This window comes from Scyliorhinus torazame, chromosome 1 (genome assembly GCF_047496885.1).
Source record: "Scyliorhinus torazame isolate Kashiwa2021f chromosome 1, sScyTor2.1, whole genome shotgun sequence".
Taxonomy (NCBI): Eukaryota; Metazoa; Chordata; class Chondrichthyes; order Carcharhiniformes; family Scyliorhinidae; genus Scyliorhinus; species Scyliorhinus torazame.
In genome coordinates, this window is record NC_092707.1 from 411,572,723 (window position 1) to 411,597,098 (window position 24,376).

At 52.9% G+C, this 24,376-nt stretch overlaps 1 protein-coding gene and 1 long non-coding RNA gene across 2 annotated transcripts in view; both read right to left on the minus strand.

The window, feature by feature from the left end:
- Nucleotides 1–1,839: 1,839 nt before the first annotated feature.
- Nucleotides 1,840–6,977, minus strand: LOC140428424 (uncharacterized). The gene is made up of 3 exons (XR_011948774.1): nt 6,839–6,977; nt 3,517–3,560; nt 1,840–1,868 (listed from the first exon to the last, which is right to left on the minus strand). It is a non-coding gene; the product is annotated as an uncharacterized lncRNA (long non-coding RNA).
- A 15,602-nt stretch (nt 6,978–22,579) lies between these two features.
- The window catches only part of LOC140423837 (uncharacterized), a 47,226-nt gene continuing 45,429 nt past the window's right edge, over nt 22,580–24,376 (minus strand). Inside the window, exon 3 of the mRNA XM_072507820.1 lies at nt 22,580–22,968. Coding sequence (XP_072363921.1) covers nt 22,580–22,968 — 389 coding nt within the window. The remainder of the gene's footprint in view (nt 22,969–24,376) is intronic.

Below are 24,376 nucleotides of genomic sequence, written 5' to 3' on the forward strand. Positions count from 1 at the left end.
TCCAGAAATCTGAAACCCTCCCTGTAGCCAGTTCTTCAACTCGTCTCTCTCCCTATTCCTCGTCTCGCTATCACGTGGCACGGGTAACAACCCAACTCAAGAAGGCAGCTCACCCCCACCTCGTCAATGATAGAATTCCGCTGCCAGCGAACAGCGCGCGGCCGAGGAACATGTGTCTGGGGGGCCCGAGAATCCAGCCCCCAGTGTTGGAATGTCAGTTATTGTTTTTAATGGCATGGTCTGTCTTAATGACTGCCAAAGAACCCCCCTGGAATTGACAATTAACTCCGACATGTCTCATTCATTCAGCTTTTCATCATTGTTGGAGATTTGGGAAAAAATATTCTCAGAAGTTTATTTTTCTCTTTTTCTCTCAGTCTCTTTGTCCCTCCTCTCTCGCTTTCTTTTCTCCTTCACTTTATTTGGAATCCTGCACCTGATTTGTTGTGGAATTAAATATTCTTCACAGGCTCTTCTAGATTCCGACCCTCAAGTGTCAGTCTCAACGGGAAAAACGGTGTGAATCCTCATGGAATCTTGTGCCTCTCAGAAATAAAAGTGATTGGTGTAGTTACCGGCGTCACTCTGGTGAGGTGGAGACTCTGAGACTGCCTCACGCCCGGCCAGCCTTGGTGTAAATGATGCTGGCGGGACGTCACGCTGAGTCAAGATTCCGTGAGGGAGGGGGTAAGGTCTGGAGAGAGTGCTGGGTAATGATGTGCTGATGTATTACAGTGAGGTTCCTGATCTCACACCGTGTGATTCTCACTCCTCCCCCGGCGGGGTGGGGGGGGGGGGGGGGGAGATTCCAAACACCAATCACGCCGGAGAGAATCACATTTTTCACTTCACTCCAGAGTTTGGGTCCACGGTGACTTTCTCACGGACAGACAGGGGCTCAAAATCACACCTCAAAAAATCACCCCTCAAAAGATGACAGCTCAAGTTTCAGGTTGGAAACCCACAGAAACTGTCCCCAACTTTAACCTGGTCACATAGAAGGTGCTAGCAACTTTTCAAAAAATGTCTGAAAATATAAATAAGCCATGATGATGCAAGTCAGTGTTAGAGAGAGAGAGAGAGAGAGAGGATGAAAGATAAATAAAGAGCTTGCGACAGAATGAAGGAGAGAGGGCGGTGGCACGCGTGAGGGAGAGAGCAGTGATGCAACAGTGGGTGGGTGTGTGAGAGGGTTTGTGTGTGTGAGGTTGTGTGAGAGGGTTTGTGTGCGTGCGCGCGCGCGCGCACGTGTGTGTGTGCACGTGTGCGTGTGTGTGCACGTGTGTGTGTGTGTGTGTGTGCACGTGTGTGTGTGTATGGAGTGGGAAGTTGTGAAACTTCCTCCCCAGGTTTAAACTAACCTTCTGAGTTATTGTTAACTCCAGATTTCTGCAGTTTATTAGTGTGCGGCTGTGTGAGGGTGTATGAGAGGGTTGTGCATGAGGGTGTGTGCGGTGTAGTGGGAAGTTACGAAACTGCCTTCCCAGATTTGAACTAACCTTCTGAGTTACTGTTAACTCCAGTTTTCTGCAGTTTATCAGTAAATTGGTTCACAGAACCCAATGGATTTGAAAAATATGCCACCAGCAACTTTAAAAATAATTGAAACCACGTTGTGCAGACAGACAGGTGGAGCGGGGAAATCAGAGCAGGTTGTCTATCACTCTCCTGTCTGTAACAGAAGGATTGATTTGTAAACTTACAGTAACATTCAAACTCCTCCTCTTTAATTGATGTGGTGCCTATTTTGGGAAATGGCAGCAAATCTAAAATGCAGCAAAGAACAGCAGCTAAGCCCCATTTCCATTTCCTTACCAAAGGAGCAGAAGGAGCTTATTCAACCTCTTGATTGCTGCTCCGTGTTTTATCTGAAAGAAAACACAAAGATGTTTCTTCAGAATAAATCCATGTAAAGGTCGAGCTCAGGAAACTTGGAATGACAGCAAATGAAAATTCCGGAGTGACTTGGGCAGTTTTCCCGGGAGACATGAGGCCTCCTCTCCTTTATAAAGTTCATCAGATAAATCAGCAACTCACAGAACAGGAGGAGGCCATTCGGCCCATTGAACCTGTGCTGATTCTTTCAAGGGCCATTGTGCCCAATCCCACAATCCTGCTTTTCATCCGGAATCCTGTAAATTCCTGAGACATACACAGAAACATGGAAAATAGAAGCAGCAGGAGTCCATTCGGCCCTTCGAGCCTGCTCCCCCATTCATTATGATCATGGCTGATCATCAAGTTCAATACCGTGATCCCACCTTCCCCCCATCTCCCTTGATCCCTTTATCCCCAAGAGCGAAATCTAATTCCTTCTTTAAATTACACAATGTTTTGACCTCAACTATGTTAGCCGTTTAGCTGCTGTTGTATAAAGAGTCAAAAGTTCTGCTCCTTTTCCACAAACACCTTTAATTTACTTCAACAGACTCTGCACAAAACTCTAACATCACATCACCTGACACAAAGGCCACCTGAAGCCTCTTTACATATCAGTGTCAATTATTGGATACTTAACATAAATGAGACAACTAATTGGAATGTCTCTTAACCCATTACTTAACAAACTACTTTCTGTGGTAGCGAATTCCACAGATTCCCCACTCTCTGGGTGAAGAAATTTCTCCTCACCTCAGTCCTAAAAGATTTACCCCTTATCCTCAAACCCTGACCCCTAGTTCTGGACTCCCCCACCATCGGGAACATTCTTTCTGAATCTACCCTGTCTAATCCTGTTAGAATTTTGTAAGTTTCTATGAGATTCCCTCTCACTCTTCTGAACTCCAAGGAATATAATCCTAACCCACTTAGTCTCTCCTCATAGGACAGTCCCACCATCCAGGATTCAGCCTGGTAAACCTTCGCTGCTCTCCCTCCACAGCAAGTACCTGCCCAACTCTCTTTTAAGATGATTTCTGGAATCAGCTTCCTCCACATTTTCAGGGCGAGCGTTTCAGATCCCAACAATTCTCTGAGTGAAAAACATTTCTCTCCATCTCCCCTCTCGATCTTTACCCAATGATTTTAAATCTCTGATCTCTAGTTGTTAACCCACTCGCCAGAGCAAATAGTTTTTCTCTCTCGATTCAATCAAAAACTCTCATATCAAACTAATCGGTCAACTCTTAACCATCTCTATTCCCAGGAACCTCTGTGAGAACTGACAATGTGATCACTCTGCAAGGATATTCCAGACGCTGGTGAAATATAGGAGGCCGTTCCGTGGACTTTCTATGTCTGAAAGTTTATCTTTTTGGGGTCACTCGCTGTAACATTGCCACACTGAGGGTATGTCTCACTCTGCAGCTACAGGGCTGGGGACAGCCTCCAACCATCTTCATTCTGTCCGATGTAGCTTTACCGCATTTAATAGTAAACTTTGCAAATCAGACAAATAAATTGGTCAAATTATTAGCATGTTAATTACATCCCAAAACTAACAACATCAAAGGGTTATCTGGGATCGAGCGTAATTCCCGGTGAACGTTGCAACAATGGTTGAATTAGTTTACTCACCGTCCACTGTTGCATACACAGGGTTCTGGTCTTCATCAGGGATCCTAAAGAAATGCCACACATTAGCTTCATTGCAGCGTTACTGCAGGACAACAGGTCACATTCTTGGCGGAGACGGAGTTTAGATTTTCCAACATGGGCCTTTGATTCCAGTTTTTAAGGACGATGACACGGATGAGCCAGATATCCGGAATCATTTACTAAATAAGCAGAATTGGCTCCACAATGAGGAAAAGGATGTGACCAAAATCAGAAGGCATGCTGGGAAGCTTGATCAAGCTCATGCATCTTATTCTAATTTCAGACTTTGGAAGTGAAAGAGTTGTTTGCGAAACTTCTCATTTTGCAATGATTTCACACCCGGGACAAGAAGCAGCCGTAACATCAGAGAAATGAACGATTCACCTTTGGTCTCCCGGAGGGAGCGAAGACCCTTGTTTCCAATTTCCACGCCTGGATAAGTTTAGAAACACCTTGGGTGGGATTCTCCGAGCCTCCACGCCTAAATCGCGATTGGCGCGGGGGCAAAGAATGCCCGCGATCGAGTCTGACGCCGAGACGTGATTCTCCGCCGACCGGAGAATCGGCGCCAGTCGCGCGCAGTCGATGCGGCGCCGGCCAGGGGCCGTTGAAAGAGGCCCCACGGCGATTCTCTGCGGTCGACCGGCTGAGTTCCGCCGACGTGGTTCCCGTACGGTTTCACCCGGCGGGAGCTCGGTGTCGCGGCTGCAGTAGCCGTCCTGGTGGGGGGTAGGGGGGGTGGGGAGATCAGACTCCGGGGGGGCCTTTCTTCTTCAGCGCCGGGCCACTGAAGGGCTCCGCCATGTTGCGCAGGGGCCGGCGTGAATACGGCAGCCGCGCGCGTGCGCGGATCCGCGGCCTGCCGCCGTATGCATGCGCGGATCCGCAGTCGGAAGTGCTGGGGCCCGTATCGGAAGCCGGAGCTGCGTTAAGCACTCCAGCGCCGTGCTGGGCCCCTGTGGGGTGCAGATTTGCTGGGCCAAGAGGCTCATTGACGCCAGCGTGAAACACTCTGGTGTTTACTCCGGCGGCAACACTTTGCCGCGATTTTGGGGAATCCCTGCCCTTGTGTCTTAATATCAATAAACCGATCATTTAGAAAATATTTCAGCCCTGATTGATTTATTTTGCCTCCCATATCCCAAAGAGTGAGAGAGAAAGGCCAGAGCGAGGAGCAGTGGACACAGGGAGTTTGGGATGGGGACAAGGTGACAGCACCTGTCTCAGTCTCTTCCCTTTCTCCTGGGAGTTCAGGATTGGTGACTTTCATCTTTTATCACAGAATCACACAGATTCTGCAGAAGAGGCCCTTCGGCCCATCGAGTCTGCACCGACACATGACAAACACCTGATCCGCCGACCTAATCCCATTGACCAGCACTTGGCCATAACCTTGAATGTTATGACGGCTAAGTGCTCATCCAGGTACGTTTTAAAGGATGTGAGGCAACCCGCCTCTACCACCCTCCCAGGCCGTGCGTTCCAGACCCTCACCACCCTCCCAGGCATTGCGTTCCAGACCCTCACCACCCTCCCAGGCAGTGCGTTCCAGACCCTCACCACCCTCCCAGGCAGCGCGTTCCAGACCCTCACCACCCTCCCAGGCAGCGCGTTCCAGACCCTCACCACCCTCCCAGGCAGTGCGTTCCAGTCCCTCACCACCCTCCCAGGCAGTGCGTTCCAGACCGTCACCACCCTCCCAGGCAGTGCGTTCCAGACCCTCACCACCCTCCCAGGCAGTGCATTCCAGACCCTCACCACCCTCCCAGGCAGTGCATTCCAGACCGTCACCACCCTCCCAGGCAGTGCGTTCCAGACCCTCACAACCCTCCCAGGCAGTGCGTTCCAGACCCTCACCACCCTCCCAGGCCGTGCGTTCCAGACCCTCACCACCCTCTGGGTAAAAAGGTTTTTCCTCTAATCCCCTCGAAACCGCCTGCCCCTCACCTGGAACTTGTGTCCCCTTGTAACCGACATTTCATCTCACGGGAACAGCTGCTCCCTATCCACCCTGTCCATGCCCCTCATAATCTTGTCCACCTCGATCAGGTCGCCCCTCAGTCTTCTCTGCTCCAGAGTAAACAACCCAAATCCATTCAACCTCTCTTCATAACTTAAACGTTCCATCCCAGGCAACATCCTGGTGAATCTCCTCTGCACCCCCTCCAGTGCAATCACATCCTTCCTATAATGTGGCGACCAGAACTGCACACAGTGCTCCAGCTGTGGCCTCACCAAAGTTCTATAAAACTCCAACATGACCTCCCTGCTTTTGTAATCGATGCCCCGATTGATAAAGGCAAGTGTCCCATCTGCCTTTTTCACCCCCCTATTAACCTCCCAACTCAATAAACACAAAGCATGTCACACTTTGAGAAAGGGCTGGAAACAGTGCGGACGTCTCCTGGGAAATCTGATCCATCTCACTTCTATCAAAGCAATGCAAACTGTGCAGATGTCCATGGTCACACCACCCGAACCAGACTGGTCAGGATTCCCCTGGGCTCCCAGTGAATCCACAATGAATACTGGGATTTTCCGCTATCTGGGCCATGCACTCACTGCTGTCTCGTTACAACCTGGAAATTTCAACACCCATTTTGCACAATATTCCCTGGAACATTTTAATGTTTTGAATGTTAGTTACGAAACACCGAGACGTCTGTTGTTCACTGACAGTGAAAGTTATATCAGTTTTTGGAGACATGCTAGAGAGCTCCCCACTCCAAGCTGATTAAGCTGTCAGGCGTTAGTGAGGAAACAGGAGAGATTCACTGGGATTGGGTCTGGTGTCAGCAAAACAAATACAAAGAAAGACGGGAGACATTTTTTATCATTAGCAGAACCCAGATTGCAGAGCAATATGATCAAAGGTCTTCAAAATTCTTTAAACTTGGGATAGAAGAGATGGAAGCAGACTTTTACAGGGAGGGTGAAGATTGAGGAGCTCTGGATACAAGGGGACACGGGCACTGAACCAGCACGCAGGGCGAGGCGGGCAATTATCCAGTACTAATGTCCGAAGGGCGAGGTTTAGTGCTTCAACTGTTAAAACCATCCTGGCTCTCAGCAGCAGCAGGTAGGTGCCTGTTGGTCAATACTGGGGTGGTTGAGATGCCAGGACAGTTGGAGATGACTGGCACCAGTCAAGCACTGGCACATGTGTTGGTCTCAACAGTAGCAGGTCACACACTTGAATGATAGGCTGCAAGGGGAATGTGGCTCCTCACTAAACGCAGCAAGTTACAAAATAATCACCCTGTGCAGTAACAGTATCAGACACAAGACGAGTCATATTTACCCTTGTGTGGAGTTCTTTGCAGAGTGCAACCTCTTTTTTACAAGATAACGTGTGAGCAGAGCGAAGCAGAACAAGACAACAAAGGCCAGGATTATACCCGTGCTTAAAACAATCGCATCTGCTGTCCCGGGATTCTGGTCGGATGGTTGTTCTGTAAAGTATCAGAATGTTAAACACACGGCAGCTTCAGTATATTCAGCTTCAGATATTAGTTCAGCCTCAATCAGAATATTACATCCAGTTCTGGGTATCGCACATTCGGAAGGATGTGAAGGTATCGGAGAGAGAGCAGCAAAGATTCAAAACAATGGATCCAGGGATGAGGAACTTCAGTTCCGGGGATATATTGGAGAAGTTGGACCATTCTCCTTGGAGAGAAGAAGGATCAGGGGAGATTTGATAGAGATGTTCAAAATCACAGGAGTTCTGACCAGAGCAGACTGGGAGAAACTGTTCCCCTTTGTGAAAAGATTGAGACAGAGGGCAAAAAAATAATTTGCAAAAAAGGCAAATGCGAAATGAAGAAAAAACTTCTTCACACAGCGAGTGGTTAGGATCCGGAATGTTCTGTCTGAGAGTGTGGTGGAGACAGATTCACACAGCGAGTGGTTAGGATCCGGAATGTTCTGCCTGAGAGTGTGGTGGAGGCAGATTCACGCAGTGAGTGGTTAGGATCTGGAATGTACTGTCTGTGAGTGTGGTGGAGGCAGATTCACACAGCGAGTGGTTAGGATCTGGAATGTACTGTCTGAGAGTGTGATGTAGACAGTTTCGCACAGCGAGTGGTGAGGGACAGACAGAATCAGGTATAGAGAAGGTGCCAAGGAGTGTTGACCAAGTTGGAGGGAAGTACCAGGGGGCAGCCTGTTAACCACCCATGGTGGGGACTTCAAACCTGTTCAACCACCAAAACCACCTCCTTCTCAACTAAACCCTCAGATTCTGTCTCAGTTAGAGACTGGGGGACAATGCATGTTGGCCATGTTACAGAAACAGGTAAAACTGTTGTGGCCCACGGAATGCCAAGGAGAGTGTGGGCGGAGAAGTCTCCGGCCGTGTTGGAGGACGAATCGGTGCCGGCCAACCCAGATTTTTCCAAACTGCAGAGCTGAGCAGAATCCTCTTGAATCTCTCCCCCAGAAGAGGGGGATTCTCTCTCAAATCTCAGCTTGAACCCCCTTCAGGAACACAGAGCAGTTAGTGAGTACTCAAAACCTGAATACAGAGCTGGGGAGGGGGATCTTTCCGGTTCCTCTTCCATTAAAAGTACCAGGCCTCTCAAAGGCCTCAGGAAAATGCTGCTCTAATATTCTGTGTAACTGAGACAAGTTGTTGGTGAGTCTGCTGAAGCTGACCACATATCAGAAACTCAGCAGGTTTGAAGTGCATCTTCCGTGGATAACGCTCAGCTCAACACAAGTTGAAGCCTGTCCCCAGAGGGTATCCCATAGCGTGAGAATCCGGCCTGAATGGCCCAGTTTGAGGTTCCAAACCATCCGATGGTTCAACACCTCGCATTCTGAAGAGATCACGGCCTACAAAGACCTCAACCTCAGCAGCAAAGATCCACAAATATCTCACACCCAGTTTAATCCCCATCATTTTGATCCTTTCCCTTCCCCCCTGTGTGTCTGTCTTGTGTGCATGTGGGTGGAGGGTGGGACGGTGTTTGGGGAATAGTCAGACTAGTAGATCAGTGTTACATTATTTCCATTATATGTTCATCTTTTACTCTTTTTATAAAGAAACAGTTCAAATGTTTTACTTTCAAATCTGGTGCCTGTAACTCATTGGAGAAGTCAAGGGTCAAAGATCTGAGGAAAATACACAAATTACTGGTTAATTCACTTATATTGGGACTCTGGGATCTGTGGGGCTGGAACTGAGCGTGCGCTGACCAGGGTGTCGTAACAACATGTATCGCCGTCCCTTCACTGTCGCTGGGTCACAATCCTGGAACTCCCTCCCTAACAGCAGTACCTACACCACATGGAGTGCAGCGGTTCAAGAAGGCAGCTCACCACCACCTTCTCCAGGGCAGTTCGGGATGGCATCTTGTCAATAAAGTATGAATAAAAAACAAAACAGCTCGAGGCACCACATTGGCAAAAACCCGAGTAAACAAAGGAGACAAAGAATTTAAGTTCTGGAAGATAAGTTCAAGAAGATTCTATCTGTGAATAAAACCACAGGAGAATCATGGGAACTGTACTTACTGGTTACATTCAGCTGTGATCCATTCCCACTGATGTCTCCCCACACGGAGCAGTAATAGACGGCAGTGTCACTGGGCTGCACGTTGCTGATTGTCAGGATGAAGGTTTTATTGGACGTGTCTCGGGAAGGATGGAAACGCTCAGTGAAACCTGGACTCCATCGTGTGTTGTTCTTTATATCATGTGTTAAAACCCTCTCCATATCTTTCCCTGGCCTCTCCCGGTTCCAGTGAACATCGGTGTGTGTCACTGCGGCGTTCCGCATGGTGCACTGTAACCGTGCAGTCTGACCCTCTGGGACACGTTCCAGACTCGGAGACTGGAAAAGGACTGGAGCATTCGCACCTTTAAGAAAAAAATATCAACAAGTTAAACACCAGTCTGAAGGTTCCAAAGTGTTTAAAGGGAATGTTCGGTGTTAAAAAGCGAGAACCAGGGGCGTCATTCTCATCAGCGGGTCGGAGAACGGCCGTTGGCCGCCGTGAATCCCGCCCCCGCCGGTTGCCGAAGTCTCCGAAGGAAGAAAAGTCGGCGGGGCGTTAATGTCGCCGCTGCCACGGAGAATGTCACGGGTCTGCGCAAGGCAGCCGATTTTCGGCCTGCCGATATTCTCCCTTCCGGATGGGCCGAAGTCCCGTCGACGTGATGACCGTTCACGTCGACGTAAATTAAACCTCCTTTTCATCGGCGTGACCCTGTGCTCCAGGCTCACGCCGACCAGCGTGGAGGTGAGTGACGGCCGGGGGGGTTGGCTCTGGGCAGGCAATGGCGTGGCCGCAGTCTGAATGCGTGAGGAGAGGTGTGTCTCGGCTTGTGTGTGTGTGTGTGCGGCGGGGGGGGGGGGGGGGGGGGGGTGGTGGTTAGAGTAGGCTGGGCTCCGGGGGAGTGCCGGGAGGGGGTCCGTGCCGGGGAGGGGGATGGGGGGGGGTCCGTGCTGGGGAGGGGGATTGGGGGGGTCCGTGCCGGGGTGGAGGTTGGGGGGGGGGTCCGTGCCGGGGAGGGGGAGGGGGATGGGGGGGTCCGTGCCGGGGTGGAGATTGGGGGGGGTTCCGTGCCGGGGTGGAGGTTGGGGGGGGGGGGGTCCGTGCCGGGGAGGGGGATGGGGGGGGTCCGTGCTGGGGAGGGGGATGGGGGGGTCCGTGCTGGGGAGGGGGATGGGGGGGGTCCGTGCCGGGGTGGAGGTTGGGGGGGGGGTCCGTGCCGGGGAGGGGGATGGGGGGGTCCGTGCCGGGGTGGAGGTTGGGGGGGGGTCCGTGCCGGGGAGGGGGATGGGGGGGTCCGTGCCGGGGTGGAGATTGGGGGGGGTTCCGTGCCGGGGTGGAGGTTGGGGGGGGGGGTCCGTGCCGGGGAGGGTCCGTGCTGGGGAGGGGGATGGGGGGGGTCCGTGCCGGGGTGGAGGTTCGGGGGGGGGTCCGTGCCGGGGAGGGGGATGGGGGGGTCCGTGCCGGGGTGGAGGTTGGGGGGGGGGTCCGTGCCGGGGAGGGGGATGGGGGGTCCGTGCCGGGGTGGAGTTTGCCGGGGTGGAGTTTGGGGGGTGGGGTCCGTGCCGGGCTGGAGGTTGGGGGTGGTCCGTGCCGGGGAGGGGGATGGGGGGGTCCGTGCCAGGGTGGAGGTTGGGTGGGGGGGGGTCCGTGCCGGGAGGGGGGGATGGGGGGGGATCCGTGCTGGGGAGGGGGATGGGGGGTTCCGTGCTGGGGAGGGGGATGGGGGGGGGGTCCGTGCTGGGGAGGGGGTTGGGGGGGGGGGTTCCGTGCTGGGGAGGGGGATGTTGGGGGGTCCGTGCTGGGGAGGGGGTTGGGGGCGTCCGTGCCGGGGTGGCGGTTGGGGGGGGGGTCCGTGCCGGGAAGGGGGATGGGGGGGTCCGTGCCGGGGTGGAGGTTGGACGGGGGGGTGTCCGTGCCGGGGAGGGGGATGGGGGGGGGGGTCCGTGCCGGGGAGGGGGATGGGAGGGCAAGTGAGTTGGTCCACCTTGCCAGGTGCCAGCCTCCAACAGTTGGACCCATGCGGTCCATGCCACATGGCTGGGGGGAGGAGGGGATATGGGCAATGATGACATGTCGTCGTTCCCCTCCCCCCCCACCAGGCCGTCATGTTTTCAGATCATCCAGCGATGTTGGGCGCCGTGGCGGCTGCCGCTCATGTCTATGTTGCCCTGGATGAGGAGGAGGAGGAGGAGGAGCGTGCCAGAGAGGCGGCGCAGGCTGCTGCAGAGGGGCTGGCGGCAGCCGCCCAGGCTGCAGGGAGACCTGACCGACAGGACGAGGAGGGGGAGGAGGACGTCGTGGCCCCACGGCAACGGAGGCACCCGAGGGCGCCCCGTGTGTCCCGGCCCAGGCAGTCATACCAGGACCTCACGGACCGGGAATGCAGGAGGAGACTCCGGATGAGCCGGGAAACCGTGGCACACATCTGCCACCTGCTGGCACACCTGTCACCGCGTGGCACTGGTGGGGGGCACCCTCTCCCCGTGTCCGTCAAGGTTACGGTGGCCCTGAACTTTTATGCAATGGGGTCACTCCAGGCACCGAGTGGGGACCTGTCCGGCATATCGCAGACATCGGTGCACCTGTGCATCCGGGCAGTGACAGATGCCCTATATGCCATGGCGCACCGCTACATTCGCTTCCCCGTTGACTGGGCCAGCCAAGGTGCCCGGGCCGTGGGCTTCTCTGCCGTGGCCGGGTTCCCCATGGTCCAGGGCGCGATCGATGGGATGCACATCGCCGTGCGGCCACCTGCAGATAACAGGGCCCCCGTGTTCACTAATAGGAAGGGGACCTATTCGATGAACGTACAGGTGGTCTGCGACCACCGCATGATGATCCTGCACGTCTGCGCCAGTCACCCAGGCAGTGTACACGACTCATTCGTGTTGTCGCGGTCATCCATCCCCGGCATGTACGAGGGACGCCATCCCCGGCTGAGGGGCTGGTTGCTGGGTGACAGAGGCTACCCATTGCGATCGTGGCTGATGCGCCTAATCGGAGGCCACGCAATGAGGTGGAGAACCGCTACAATGATGCCCATGTAGCGACAAGTGGAGTGATAGAGAGGTGCTTTGGCGTGCTGAAGATGCGTTTCAGGTGCCTGGACCTCTCTGGGGGCGCCCTCCAGTATCGGTCAGATAGGGTCGGCCGCATCATTGTGGTGTGCTGCGTCCTGCACAACATAGCCCAACAGAGGGGCAATGTGCCGCAGGCAGAGGAGGGCGGAGTGGAGGAGCAGCAGGAAGAGGTGCAGTCCTCCCCAGATGAGGGGGATGGGGGCAATGGTCAGGGCAGACGGGGTAGACACAGGCGGGTGGCTGTCCACCGATACCGGCTGGCCCAGCGGGCACGGGACAGACTGATAGACGCCCGCTTCACTGACTAGATGGGCTTGGGAATCGGGTAGTAAGGCCACAGACCGCACACCATGGCAACAGCCGACCACCCACACCCCCCACCCATCCACCCACCCAGCACCCTCACCCCCCTCCCCAACCCCACCCACCCCACCCGCATGCACACCACCCCCCCCCCCATTGCCGATCCACCTGCGGCACAACGGGCCGGGCTCACACAGTTGCAGGTGGACGCGTGTCTATCGCAGGCCATGGAGGATGATGACAACCCGCCCTGCGGTGAGCTCCTGGCTCTACATCGTTGGACTATGTCTGACCCATGGCCACAGTACCACCATCCACCCGGACCATCCCTGCATGCGGCTGTGACACTGCAGCGCACAGTCCCGTCCTCTGCCCGGGGGATGTTGATGGCGGTCCAGGGGGAAGGGGGCAGACTCACCTGGGGCTGAGGTAAGACCACCCCTCACACACACACTTGAGCTCAACGTACATGACACCCCCGCACACTTTGGACAGAGCACAAAGGCAGCTTCGGTAGGTGTAACATTGACTTTAATAACCAAAGGAGTTCATGCACGTGCCCTAGCCCCTAAAACTCATCTGTGCCCTGCACCCGTGCCAACTTACTCAGTGTCTAATTGTTTGGCCTTACGGGCCCTTTGACTACGTCTACGTGGTTCCCCAGACGGTACAGCAGAACTGGAGGTGGACTCCTGTGATTCCAGCCCTCTGACACGCAATCCCTTTGGTGGCCGTTTCCTGGGGCGTCCTGGCCTAGATGGGCCAGGCTGCGGCCCGGGCGACTGGGATGGCGAGCTGCCAACCTGTCCTGCCCGTTGCCCACCCGATGCACCTGGGACGGAAGGGGGGGAGTCCGAGGTGTCGCGGTGTACCGGGACCTCCCCTTCAGAGGGAGCCGGGATGGACCACACCACCTCCTCCTCCCTCGGGGTGCCCGATGGCCCCCAGGCCTCTACATGGGTGGGGGATGCGAACGGACTGGCCATCCGACGCCCCCCCCGACGTCTGGCGCTGCCAGTCCTGGAGGCCCGTGCTGGTATCGACAGGGGTCTGCAGGTTTGCAGCCATGGAGCCCAGGGGGTTGGCAAACCCTGTCTGTGACAGTGCGACGCCGGCTCGCACATGGCCACTGGCGCCGATGCCCTCAGCGATGGCCTGCAGAGACTGGGCCATGGCCTGCAGAGACTGGGCCATGGCCTGCTGAGACTGGGCCATGGCCTGCAGAGACTGGGCCATGGCCTGCTGAGACTGGGCCATGGCCTGCAGAGACTGGGCCATGGCCTGCTGAGACTGGGCCATGGCCTGCAGAGACTGGGCCATGGCCTGCTGAGACTGGGCCATGGCCTCCTGTGAGAGGGCAGCCATTTCCTGGGCCACAGACGCCGCCTGCACGGAAAGCCCCAGGCCTCGCAAACCGTTCCCCATTTCTTACACTGTCGCACCCATTGCCTCCACCGCGGACGCCACCCGTGCGGTGTCGGCTTGGGTGGCACGCATGACCGGCACGACTCCCAGCTCCTGGACGCGGGTGGACTCTTCCACCTGCGACCGCAGCCGCCGCAAGCCGCCCGTCATCCTCTTCGCTCATCTCCGGGTCGGTGGTTGCATCGGATCTATGTGTGAGTGTGGTAACTCCAGGAACCCGGGATCCATCTGGGCGGCAGATATTCGGTTGGGCTGGGCTGCCCTCCGACCGCCCGGCCCCTCTGCTGCTCCTACCTCCACCTGCTGTACCGGGACGGCTGTGTTGTGCGCACCAGTGAGTGTACCAGACGCCTCATCACTAAAGTGCCCAACCGTGGTGAGTGTTTCTGCGATGGTGGAGGGTGTTGGTGACAGCAGTGGCGTTGTGTCGTGCTCTTCGTCCCACTCTGAGTCCATGGCACTTTGGGGTGGGGGTTCGTCTCCACCCATCCACTCTGAGTCACTGTCCGGTATTTCGTCTTCCTGGGTAGTGCTGTCCCGGGTACTGGTGTCCCGGGTAGTGGTGTCCCGGGTAGTGGTGTCCCGGGTAGTGGTGTCCCGGATAGTGGTGTCCCGGGTAGTGGTGTCCCGGGTAGGGGTGTCCCGGGTAGTGGTGTCCCGGGTAGTGGTGTCCCGGGTAGTGGTGTCCTGGGTAGTGGTGTCCTGGGTAGTGGTGTCCTGGCTAGTGGTGTCCTGGGTAGTGGTGTCTTGGCTCGGATGTGACGGGGGCCTGTGGCTGCCCCCCTCGTCGCTGGGTGGTCGCTCCCGCACGTGACGGGGGTGTCGTCTCCCTGTTGCTCCAGGTCTCTCCGTCTCCCGTGGTGTGCGAGGGGCATCCTGCGGGCGTCGCATGCTGGAGGGTGCAGGTCTCTCCGTCTCCCGTGGTCTCCGAGGGGCATCCTGCTGTCTGCATCTGCGGGGATGGGTGCCTGGACGTTTGGTCCTGCGATACACAATGAAGCATGCATGGTTAGACATCAGGCAGTGATCAGGTGATACGGGGGAGGGGGATATAGGGGAGGGGGGATATGGGGACGGGCTGTCGGTGGCTCACTTGCTAGTACGCCCCCGACCTCTGCATCAGCAACCTCCCGGTCCTCAGGTCCGCTAGCCAGTTCCAGGGCCCTTTCCTCGTGTACGGTCAGTGGCCTCTCATCAGCGGGGCCTCCTCCAGTCCTCACATGCTCCCTATTGTTGTGTGCGCGCTTCTCCTGTGGGGGGGGGGGGGGGTGGGGGGGGGGGGTGGCAGGGGTAAAAGGCAACACTGTTAGGCAGGTATATGAATGCACGCCATCGGTTGCGCGTGCATTGCAGAGGTTAAGGTTAGGGCTGGATTCACTTGGGGGATATGCGGGAGGGGGGTTATGCGGGAGGGAGGGATATGGGGGAGGGGGGATATGGGGGAGGGGGGATATGGGGGAGGGGGGATATGGGGGAGGGGGGGATATGGGGGAGGGGGGATATGGGGGAGGGGGGATATGGGGGAGGGGGGATATGGGGAGGGGGGATATGGGGGAGGGGGGATATGGGGAAGGGGGATATGGGGAAGGGGGATATGGGGGAGGGGGGATATGGGGAAGGGGAGATATGGGGGAGGGGGGATATGGGGGAGGGGGGATATGGGGAGGGGGGATATGGGGGAGGGGGGTATGGAGGAGGGGGGATATGGGGGAGGGGGATATGGGGGATATGGGGGAGGGGGGATATGGGGGAGGGGGGATATGGGGGAGTGGGGATATGGGGGATATGGGGGAGGGGGGATATGGGGGATATGGGGGAGGGGGGATATGGGAGAGGGGGGATATGGGGGAGGGGGGGATATGGGGAGGGGGGATATGGGGAGGGGGGATATGGGGGAGGGGGGATATGGGGGAGGCTCACCCTGCCTGCTCTGACGAGGTTGTTCACCTTCTTGTGGCTCTGGGTGCCTGTCCGTGGTGTCAGGGCCACAGCGGTGACGGCCTCTGCCACTTCCCTCCACAGACGCTGGCTGTGGCGTGGGGCAACTCTGCGGCCGTGCCCGGGATACAGGGCGTCCCTCCTCTGCTCCACCGCGTCCAGGAGCGCCTCCACATCGCGTGACTCGAACCTCGGGGCTGAGCGGCGGCCAGCCATCCAGTCGGGTGTTGCGGTCGGGTGTTCCGGTCGGGTGGGGGGGAGCAGCGCGGCCTTATGAGCTGTCACGCCGTGCAGCGCGTATGACGCTGCACAGCGTGAACCACTGCGCAAGCGCGGATCCCGTTACGTCGCTGCTAGCCCATATCGACCCATTTTTCCCACGTGACGCAAGTCGGATTTGCGCTGTTTTTTGCGCCGATCGGCGGACTTTCCGCCGATAACGGAGAATTTTTCCCCAGATTCTAAGACTGAAACGATGGGCTGATTCATTCAAATAAAGCAAAATATATTTGTGTGAGTAAATTAAAAATCAGTTGCTTGGTTGTTTAGGATTGAATCTTGTTTAAAAGAGACACATTGTTGAAGTTTTTCATTTTGTACTCATCGAGAAAAACACAGGAATGTTAAATTTCAAAGAATCACAATTTATTCTACAGGGGAAATGGTGCCAATGGGCGGCACTGTAGCGCAGTGATTGGCAAGTGTAAATGAGTCACATATCAGCTCATGTTTAAAAGTATCTGAGTGAAATGTCAATTAGTTGAAACATATTGTTACAACACCCTGGGCCAGTGCGCGGTCAATTCCAGCCCCACTTGACCCAGAGTCACAACATGGTTGATGTTAACTTTTATTTTACAATACCCGAGGTCTTCAGCTGCCCAATAATTACAGTCACCAGGTTTGTAAATTTAAACATAATTTACTTCTTATTAAAAATAACTAATTAAACAAGCAACAAATACAACTGGTTAACTATTATGGAATATCTATGTAATATCTAGCACCCCCACCCTTGTGTTCCTCACTTCTGCTCAAATTAAAGGTCATGGACCAAAAAAGATAGAGACAAATTAATAGAAATAGGAACTGAGGGAACAACAGGAATGCCGCTGGGAATGTGAAGAGGAATAGCAACGTCAGTGAGCAGAGTGATGTGCGTCTGGATGGACGGCAGCTCCTGATTACACCTCCCAGTCTCAGGCTCTCCCCACACCCTGTCCCCACTCATGGAGCCACACATCTCCCAATCCCTCCTCTCACATTCCAGCTCCTCTGCTTCTCTGCTCTGTGCTCCGGTGCTGCAGAAATGTTGCCGGAAAATCCCTAATCCCCTCCCCATCCTGCTCACTGCTTCCCTCGGAATGATCACTTTCCCTGACAGTGAATCCTCACAATCATTCTGCTGCTGTGTACAGTCAGCCTCCCCCCCACCCGCACCTCACCCCTCCACCCTCACGCCACCCCCCACCCCCACCTCACCCCCCCCAACCGAGTGTATCCCGTTCTCCAATCACGGCCCCACGGCTGCCTCAGCTGTACGGGGCGGGGGGGGGGGGGGAGCGGGGGGGGGGGGGGCATCGCTGGGATGCCCCAGATCCAGGGGGTAATAGATCGCACACATGTTCACTTGCACACACCGGGTACCACGGAGTTCCCTTCATCAACAGAAAGGGATTCCACTCTCTGAACCTCCAACTTGTGAGCGACCACCACATGGAGATCGTGCTCGTGTGTGCACACTTCCCCGGGAGTGTGCATGACAGCTGCATCCTGGGGCAGTCAGACATCCCCGACATCTTCGAGGGACACCCCAGGGTGAAGGGGTACCTGCTGAGGACCTTTGCTGTTTGGAGGACAGTGTTAATAAGTTTGCAGATGACATAAAGATTGGTGGAATTGTGGATAGCGATGAGGACTGTCAGAGGATACGGCAGGATATAGATCGTTTGGAGACTTGCGCAGAGAGATGGCAGATTGACTATAATCTGGCTAAATGTGAGGTTATGCTTTTTGGAAGGTCTAAAATATTTGGGAAATATACAGTAAATGCCAGAACCCTTGAGAATATTGACAGGCAGAGGGATCTGGGTGTACAGGTACACAGGTCAGTGGAAGTGGCAAAATAGGTGGAGAAGGTTGTCAAAAGACATACGGAATGCTTGCCTTTGTCGGTCTGGCAATTGAGCATAAAAATTGGCACGTCATGCTCTAGTTGTATAGAACTTTAGTTAGGCTACTTGGAATACAATGTTTAATTCTGGTCGCCACATTACCAGAAGGATGTGGAGGGTTTGGAGAGGGTATAGCAGAGGTTTACCAGGATGTTGCCTGGTATGGAGGGCATTAACTATGAGGAGAGTTTGGAGAAACATGGTTTGTTCTCACTAGAGTGGGGGAGGTTGGGGGGCATCCTGATAAAAGTCTCCAATATTATGAGGGGCATGGACAGAGTAGACAGGCAAAAGCTTTGTCCCAGGGTGGGAGAGTCAATTACTGGGGGACACAAGTTTAAGGTGCAAGGGGCAAAGCTTAGAGGAGATGTGCAAGGGAAGTTTTATTAGACAGAGGGTAGTGGGTGACTGGAACTCGCTGTCAGAGGGGATGGTGAACGCAGCTAAGAAAGTGACGTTTATGGGGCACCTTGACAAATCCATAAATTGGATGGGAATAGAGGGATAAGTACTCCGGAAGTATAGAAGGTTTTCAGGTAGATGGGCAATATGGACGGCGCAGACTTGGAGCTGAAGGAGCCGGTCCTGTGCTGTACTTTTCTTTGTTCTTAAAGCTGTGATTCAGGAGTAGTCAATGTGAGGTCATGGTTGAATTTAACCATTTATTTGTTTACAGAGCGATGGCCAATGGGATATAGTTACTGTTTTGGAAGGTCACTGGAGTGCAGATAATTGGTGAGGGATGGTGTTTAGTCCTCGCTGGGCAGGTCATGGGATATCACATTGGGATACAGATTATGTAATTAATGGGAGGAGCCAGGTCTGCCAGTGGTTTTCGCAGTTTTGTCAGAGGATTTGAGTCTGACAAGACAGAAGGATTTTCATGTTGTTCCTGAAAGGGCCTCTCTCGCCAAAGGTCTGCACAGAGAACACGGAGTAACCCTGATTGTCAACTTTATTTATGAGTGGATTTTGAACAGTAGCGGGTTGCTTATTTGGAATATATATATTGGTAGGTGTAGAGCACGAGGTCAGTTTTTTTACTTTTATTTATGAACTGTTTCACTGATAAATGTAAAGTTATTTCTTTGCTGTCAATGTGGTTAAAGGGGCCGGGTTAGCTCAATGGGCCAGACAGCTGGTTTGTGATGCAGAGCGAGGCCAGCAGCGTGGGTTCAATTCCCGTACAGTCTGCGGTTATTCATTAAGGCCCTGCCTTCTCAACCTTGTCTCTCGCCTGAGGTGTGGTGACCCTCAGGTTAAATCACCACCAGTCAGCTCTCCCCCTCAAAGGGAAAACAGCCTGTGGTCATCTGGGACTGTGGTAACTTTACAATTACTCACTGATGCACGATCAATGACCACTAAAGCGAGGTTGTAGTCCAACTGAAGGCTTTAATAAGCGAGATGTTTCCCCCAGCAGCTCAGGTACAGAGTGAAGGCTACTGGGGCGGCAGGGGCTCTTATACCCCGCCTTGCAGGGCGGAGCTACCATACAGCTCGACCAATAGGAAACATACAATATCGACCAATGGTGTTCCAGCATTACCAGGTACCGTAATACCTCTGCACAGACTACCACACTTACAATGTGGTTAATTCTGTGTTTAAATTACCATAATGTGGTTTATTTTACCATAAAAGATGCCTATTGGTCAGACTCACCACTCCTGGGGTGAAATATCCTTTCCTCACAGTTTTATGAATTGTAAATTGTTTGGGGTTTCCTGTCCGGGATCCTAACAAAAGTTGGGGTCTGGTCCGGGAACCTTCACAACTCCCCACTATCATTCATGACTGGATGTGGAAAGACAGCTGTGCTTAGATCTGACCATCTGTCCACTCCTCCCCACACAATCCATGCTCATTTCACACACACATTCTCAGCAACGGAGCCATTTCTTTGTCTCCACAATCAAACCATCCATTCGACTGACTCTTGCTGCTTGCAATTGGGAGCCACCTCCTGCCCACTCCCAGCTCCTGATCCTGCAATCAGTCTTCACTCTCACCCACAACACTGGCACTCCACTGATCAACATCATAACTGATATCTGTGTGAATGTGATGGCCACTGTCTATCCCTCCTCAGAATCTTTCACCTCTCCACTCTGTTTAACACCACTGAGCACAGGTTCCTGTTTAAAAGTCTCGGATCCACATTCCAGCCTCTGGCACTGCTCTCTCACGGTCCCACTCCTGCTGCTCACATCATCCACATTGTATCAGCACCAAAGGATTTCTCCTCCAGTGTCTGAATGATCGCCTCTGCTGTGTCCCCAGGGCACCATCCCTGTCTCCTTCCTCATCCTCATTTCACCCTCAGAAACCTGGTCAACATTCCCATCTTCACCATCACACAGATCAGTCTCTCCACCTACTCCATTGATCCCAATGTTCTTTCCACTCTCTCCAAATGTCTGTCCAACATTCGGACTCGGCTAAGACAAAGTTTCTCTGCAGCTCAGTAAACAGCCACACGGCACTAACCTCCCCAGACACCCCCTCAGGATAAAGCCAGAGATGTGGAACTTTGGGGAATTGCTGAAGCTGAGCTCAGCTTCTTCCCCACAGTGAACCCATCAGTAAGATCACTTTACATCACCTCCTAGCTCCTCATCATCACAAACTTATCTCCAATTCACTCATCTGGAAGAGGCTATTGCTGTGTGTAATTGGAATGAAAACTCTACTTACTGGTTACATTCAGCCGGCTTCCACTCCCAAAGACCCTTCCCCACACTGAGCAGTAATTAGGTCCAGTGGTTAGGATCTGGAATGTACTGTCTGAGAGTGTGGTGGAGGCAGATTCACACAGCGAGTGGTTAGGATCTGGAATGTTCTGTCTGTGAGTGTGGTGGAGACAGATTCACACAGCGAGTGGTTAGGATCTGGAATGTTCTGTCTGAGAGTGTGGTGGAGACAGATTCACTCAGCGAGTGGTTAGGATCCGGAATGTTCTGTCTGAGAGTGTGGTGGAGACAGATTCACTCAGCGAGTGGTTAGGATGTGGAATGTACTGTCTGAGAGTGTGGTGGAGACAGATTCACACAGCGAGTGGTTAGGATCTGGAATGTACTGTCTGAGAGTGTGGTGGAGACAGATTCACACAGCGAGTGGTTAGGATCTAGAATGTTCTGCCTGAGAGTGTGGTGGAGACAGATTCACACAGCGAGTGGTTAGGATCTGGAATTATTTGTCTGAGAGTGTGATGTAGACAGGTTCACATGGCGAGTGGTGAGGGACAGACAGAGTCAGGTATAGAGAAGGTGTCAAGGAGTGTCGACCAAGTTGGAGGGAAGTACCAGGGGGAGTCTGTTAACCACCCATGGTGGGGACTTCAAACCTGTTCAACCACCAAAACCACCTCCTTCTCAACTAAACCCTCAGATTCTGTCTCAGTTAGAGACTGGGGGACAATGCATGTTGGCCATGTTACAGAAACACGTAAAACTGTTGTGGCCCACGGAATGCCAAGGAGAGTGTGAGCGGAGAAGTCTCCGGCCGTGTTGGAGGACGAATCGGTGCCGGCCAACCCAGATTTTTCCAAACTGCAGAGCTGAGCAGAATCCTTTTGACTCTCTCCCCCAGAAGAGGGGGATTCTCTCTCAAATCTCAGTTTGGACCCCCTTCAGGTACACAGAGCAGTTAGTGAGTACTCAAAACTTGAATACAGAGCTGGGGAGGGGGTCCTTTCCGGTTCCTCTTCCATTAAAAGTACCAGACCTCTCAAAGGCCTCAGGAAAATGCTGCTCTAATATTCTGTGTAACTGAGACAAGTTGTTGGTGAGTCTGCTGAAGCTGACCACATATCAGAAACTCAGCAGGTTTGAAGTTCTCTGTCTGTGGGTAAGGCTCAGCTCAACACAAGTTGTAACCTGTCCCCAGAGGGGATCCCATAGCGTGAGAATCCGGCCTGAATGGCCCAGCTTGAGGGTCCAAACCAACCGATGGTTCAATACCTTGCATTCTGAAGAGATCACTGCCTACAAAGACCTCAACCTCAGCAGCAAAGATCCTCAAATATCTCACACCTAGTTTAATCCCCATCATTTTGATCCTTTCCCTTCCCCCTGTGTGTCTGTCTTGTGTGTATGTGGGTGGCGGGTGGGACGGTGTTTGGGGAATAGTTAGACTAGTAGATCAGTGTTACATTATTTCCATTATCTGTTCATCTTTTACTCCTTTTATAAATAAACAGTTTGAATGTTTTAATTTCAAATCTGGTGCCTGTAACTCATTGGAGAAGTCAAGGATCAAAGATCTCAGGAAAATACACAAATTACTGGTTAATTCACTTATGTTGGGACTCTGGGATCTGTGTAGCTGGAACTGACCGTGCGCTGGCCCAGGGTGTCGTAACAGAATGTACCGCCGTCCCTTCACTGTCGCTGGGTCACAATCCTGGAACTCCCTCCCTAACAGCAGTACCTACACCACATGGAGTGCAGCGGTTCAAGAAGGCAGCTCACCACCACCTTCTCCAGGGCAGTTAGGGATGGCACCTTGTCAATAAAGTATGAATATAAAACAAAACAGCTCGAGGCACCACATTGGCAAAAACCCGAGTAAACAAAGGAGTCAAAGAATTTAAGAACTGGACGATAAGTTCAAGAAGATTCTACCTGAGTAAAACCACATGAGAATCATGGAAACTGTACTTACTGGTTACATTCAGCTGTGATCCATTCCCATTGATATCTCCCCACACGGAGCAGTAATAGACGGCAGTGTCACTGGGCTGCACGTTGCTGATTGTCAGGATGAAGGTTTTATTGGACGTGTCTCGGGAAGGATGGAAACGCTCAGTGAAACCTGGACTCCATCGTGTGTTGTTCTTTATATCATGTGTTAAAACCCTCTCCATATCTTTCCCTGGCAGCTCCCGGTTCCAGTGAACATCGGTGTGTGTCACTGCGGCGTTCCGCATGGTGCACTGTAACCGTGCAGTCTGACCCTCTGTGACACGTTCTAGACTCGGAGACTGGATAAGGACTGGAGCATTCGCACCTTTAAGGGAAAAATATCAACAAGTTAAACACCAGTCTGAAGGTTCCAAAGTGTTTAAAGGGAATGTTCGGTGTTAAAAAGCGAGAACCAGATTCTAAGACTGAACCGATGGACTGATTCATTCAAATAAAGCAAAATATATTTATGTGAGTAAATTAAAAATCAGTTGCTTGGTTGTTGAGGATTGAATCTTGTCAAATAGAGACAAATTGTTGAAGTTTTTCATTTTGTACTCACCGAGAAAAACACAGGAATGTTAAATTATAAAGAATCACAATTTATTCTGCAGGGAAAATGGTGCCAATGGCGGCACTGTAGCGCAGTGGTTGGCACTGTTGCTTCACTCCTCTCGGGTCCCAGGTTTGATTCCCGGCTTGGGTCACTGTCTGTCGGAGTCTGCACATTCTCCCCGTGTCTGCGTGGATTTCCTCCGGGCGCTCCGGTTTCCTCCCACAAGTCCCGAAGGACGTGTTGTTAGGTAATTTGAACATTCTGAATTCTCCCTCTGTGTACCCGAACAGGTGCTGGAATGTGGCGACTCGGGTCTTTTTACAGTAACTTCATTACAGTGTTAATGTAAGCCTATTTGTGACAATAAAGATTATTAACAAAGAAAGTCAACTCTGATTGGCTGAAACGTTGCCATGGAGAATTACCCCGAATTAGAGGCTCCCAAAGCTCCTGTTGAATTGAAAGAAAGGAGCACGGCTTGAACATATTCCTTTTGTTTGCAGACAACCGGTCTCTGTCTCGCTTTGAGCAAGTGTAAATGAGTCACACATCAGCTCATGTTTAAAAGTATCTGAGTTAAATGTCAATTAGTTGAAACATATTGTTACAACACCCTGGACCAGTGCGCGGTCAATTCCAGCCCCACTTGACCCGGAGTCACAACATGATTGATGTTAACTTTTATTTTACAATACCCGAGGTCTTCAGCTGCCCAATAATTACAGTCACCAGGTTTGTAAATTTAAACATAATTAACTTCTTATTAAAAATAACTAATTAAACAAGCAACAAATACAACTGGTTAACTATTATGGAATATCTATGTAATATCCAGCACCCCCACCCTTGTGTTCCTCCCTTCTGCTCAAATTAAAGGTCATGGACCATAAAAGATAGAGACCAAATAATAGAAATAGGAACTGAGGGAAGAACAGGAATGCCGCTGGGAATGTGAAGAGGAATAGCAACGTCAGTGAGCAGAGTGATGTGCGTCTGGATGGACGGCAGCTCCTGATTACACCTCCCAGTCTCAAGCTCTCCCCACATCCTGTCCCCACTCATAGAGCCGCACATCTCCCAATCCCTCCTCGCACATTCCAGCTCCTCTGCTTCTCTGCTCTGTGCTCCGGTGCTGCAGAAATGTTGCCGGAAAATCCCTAATCCCCTCCCCATCCTA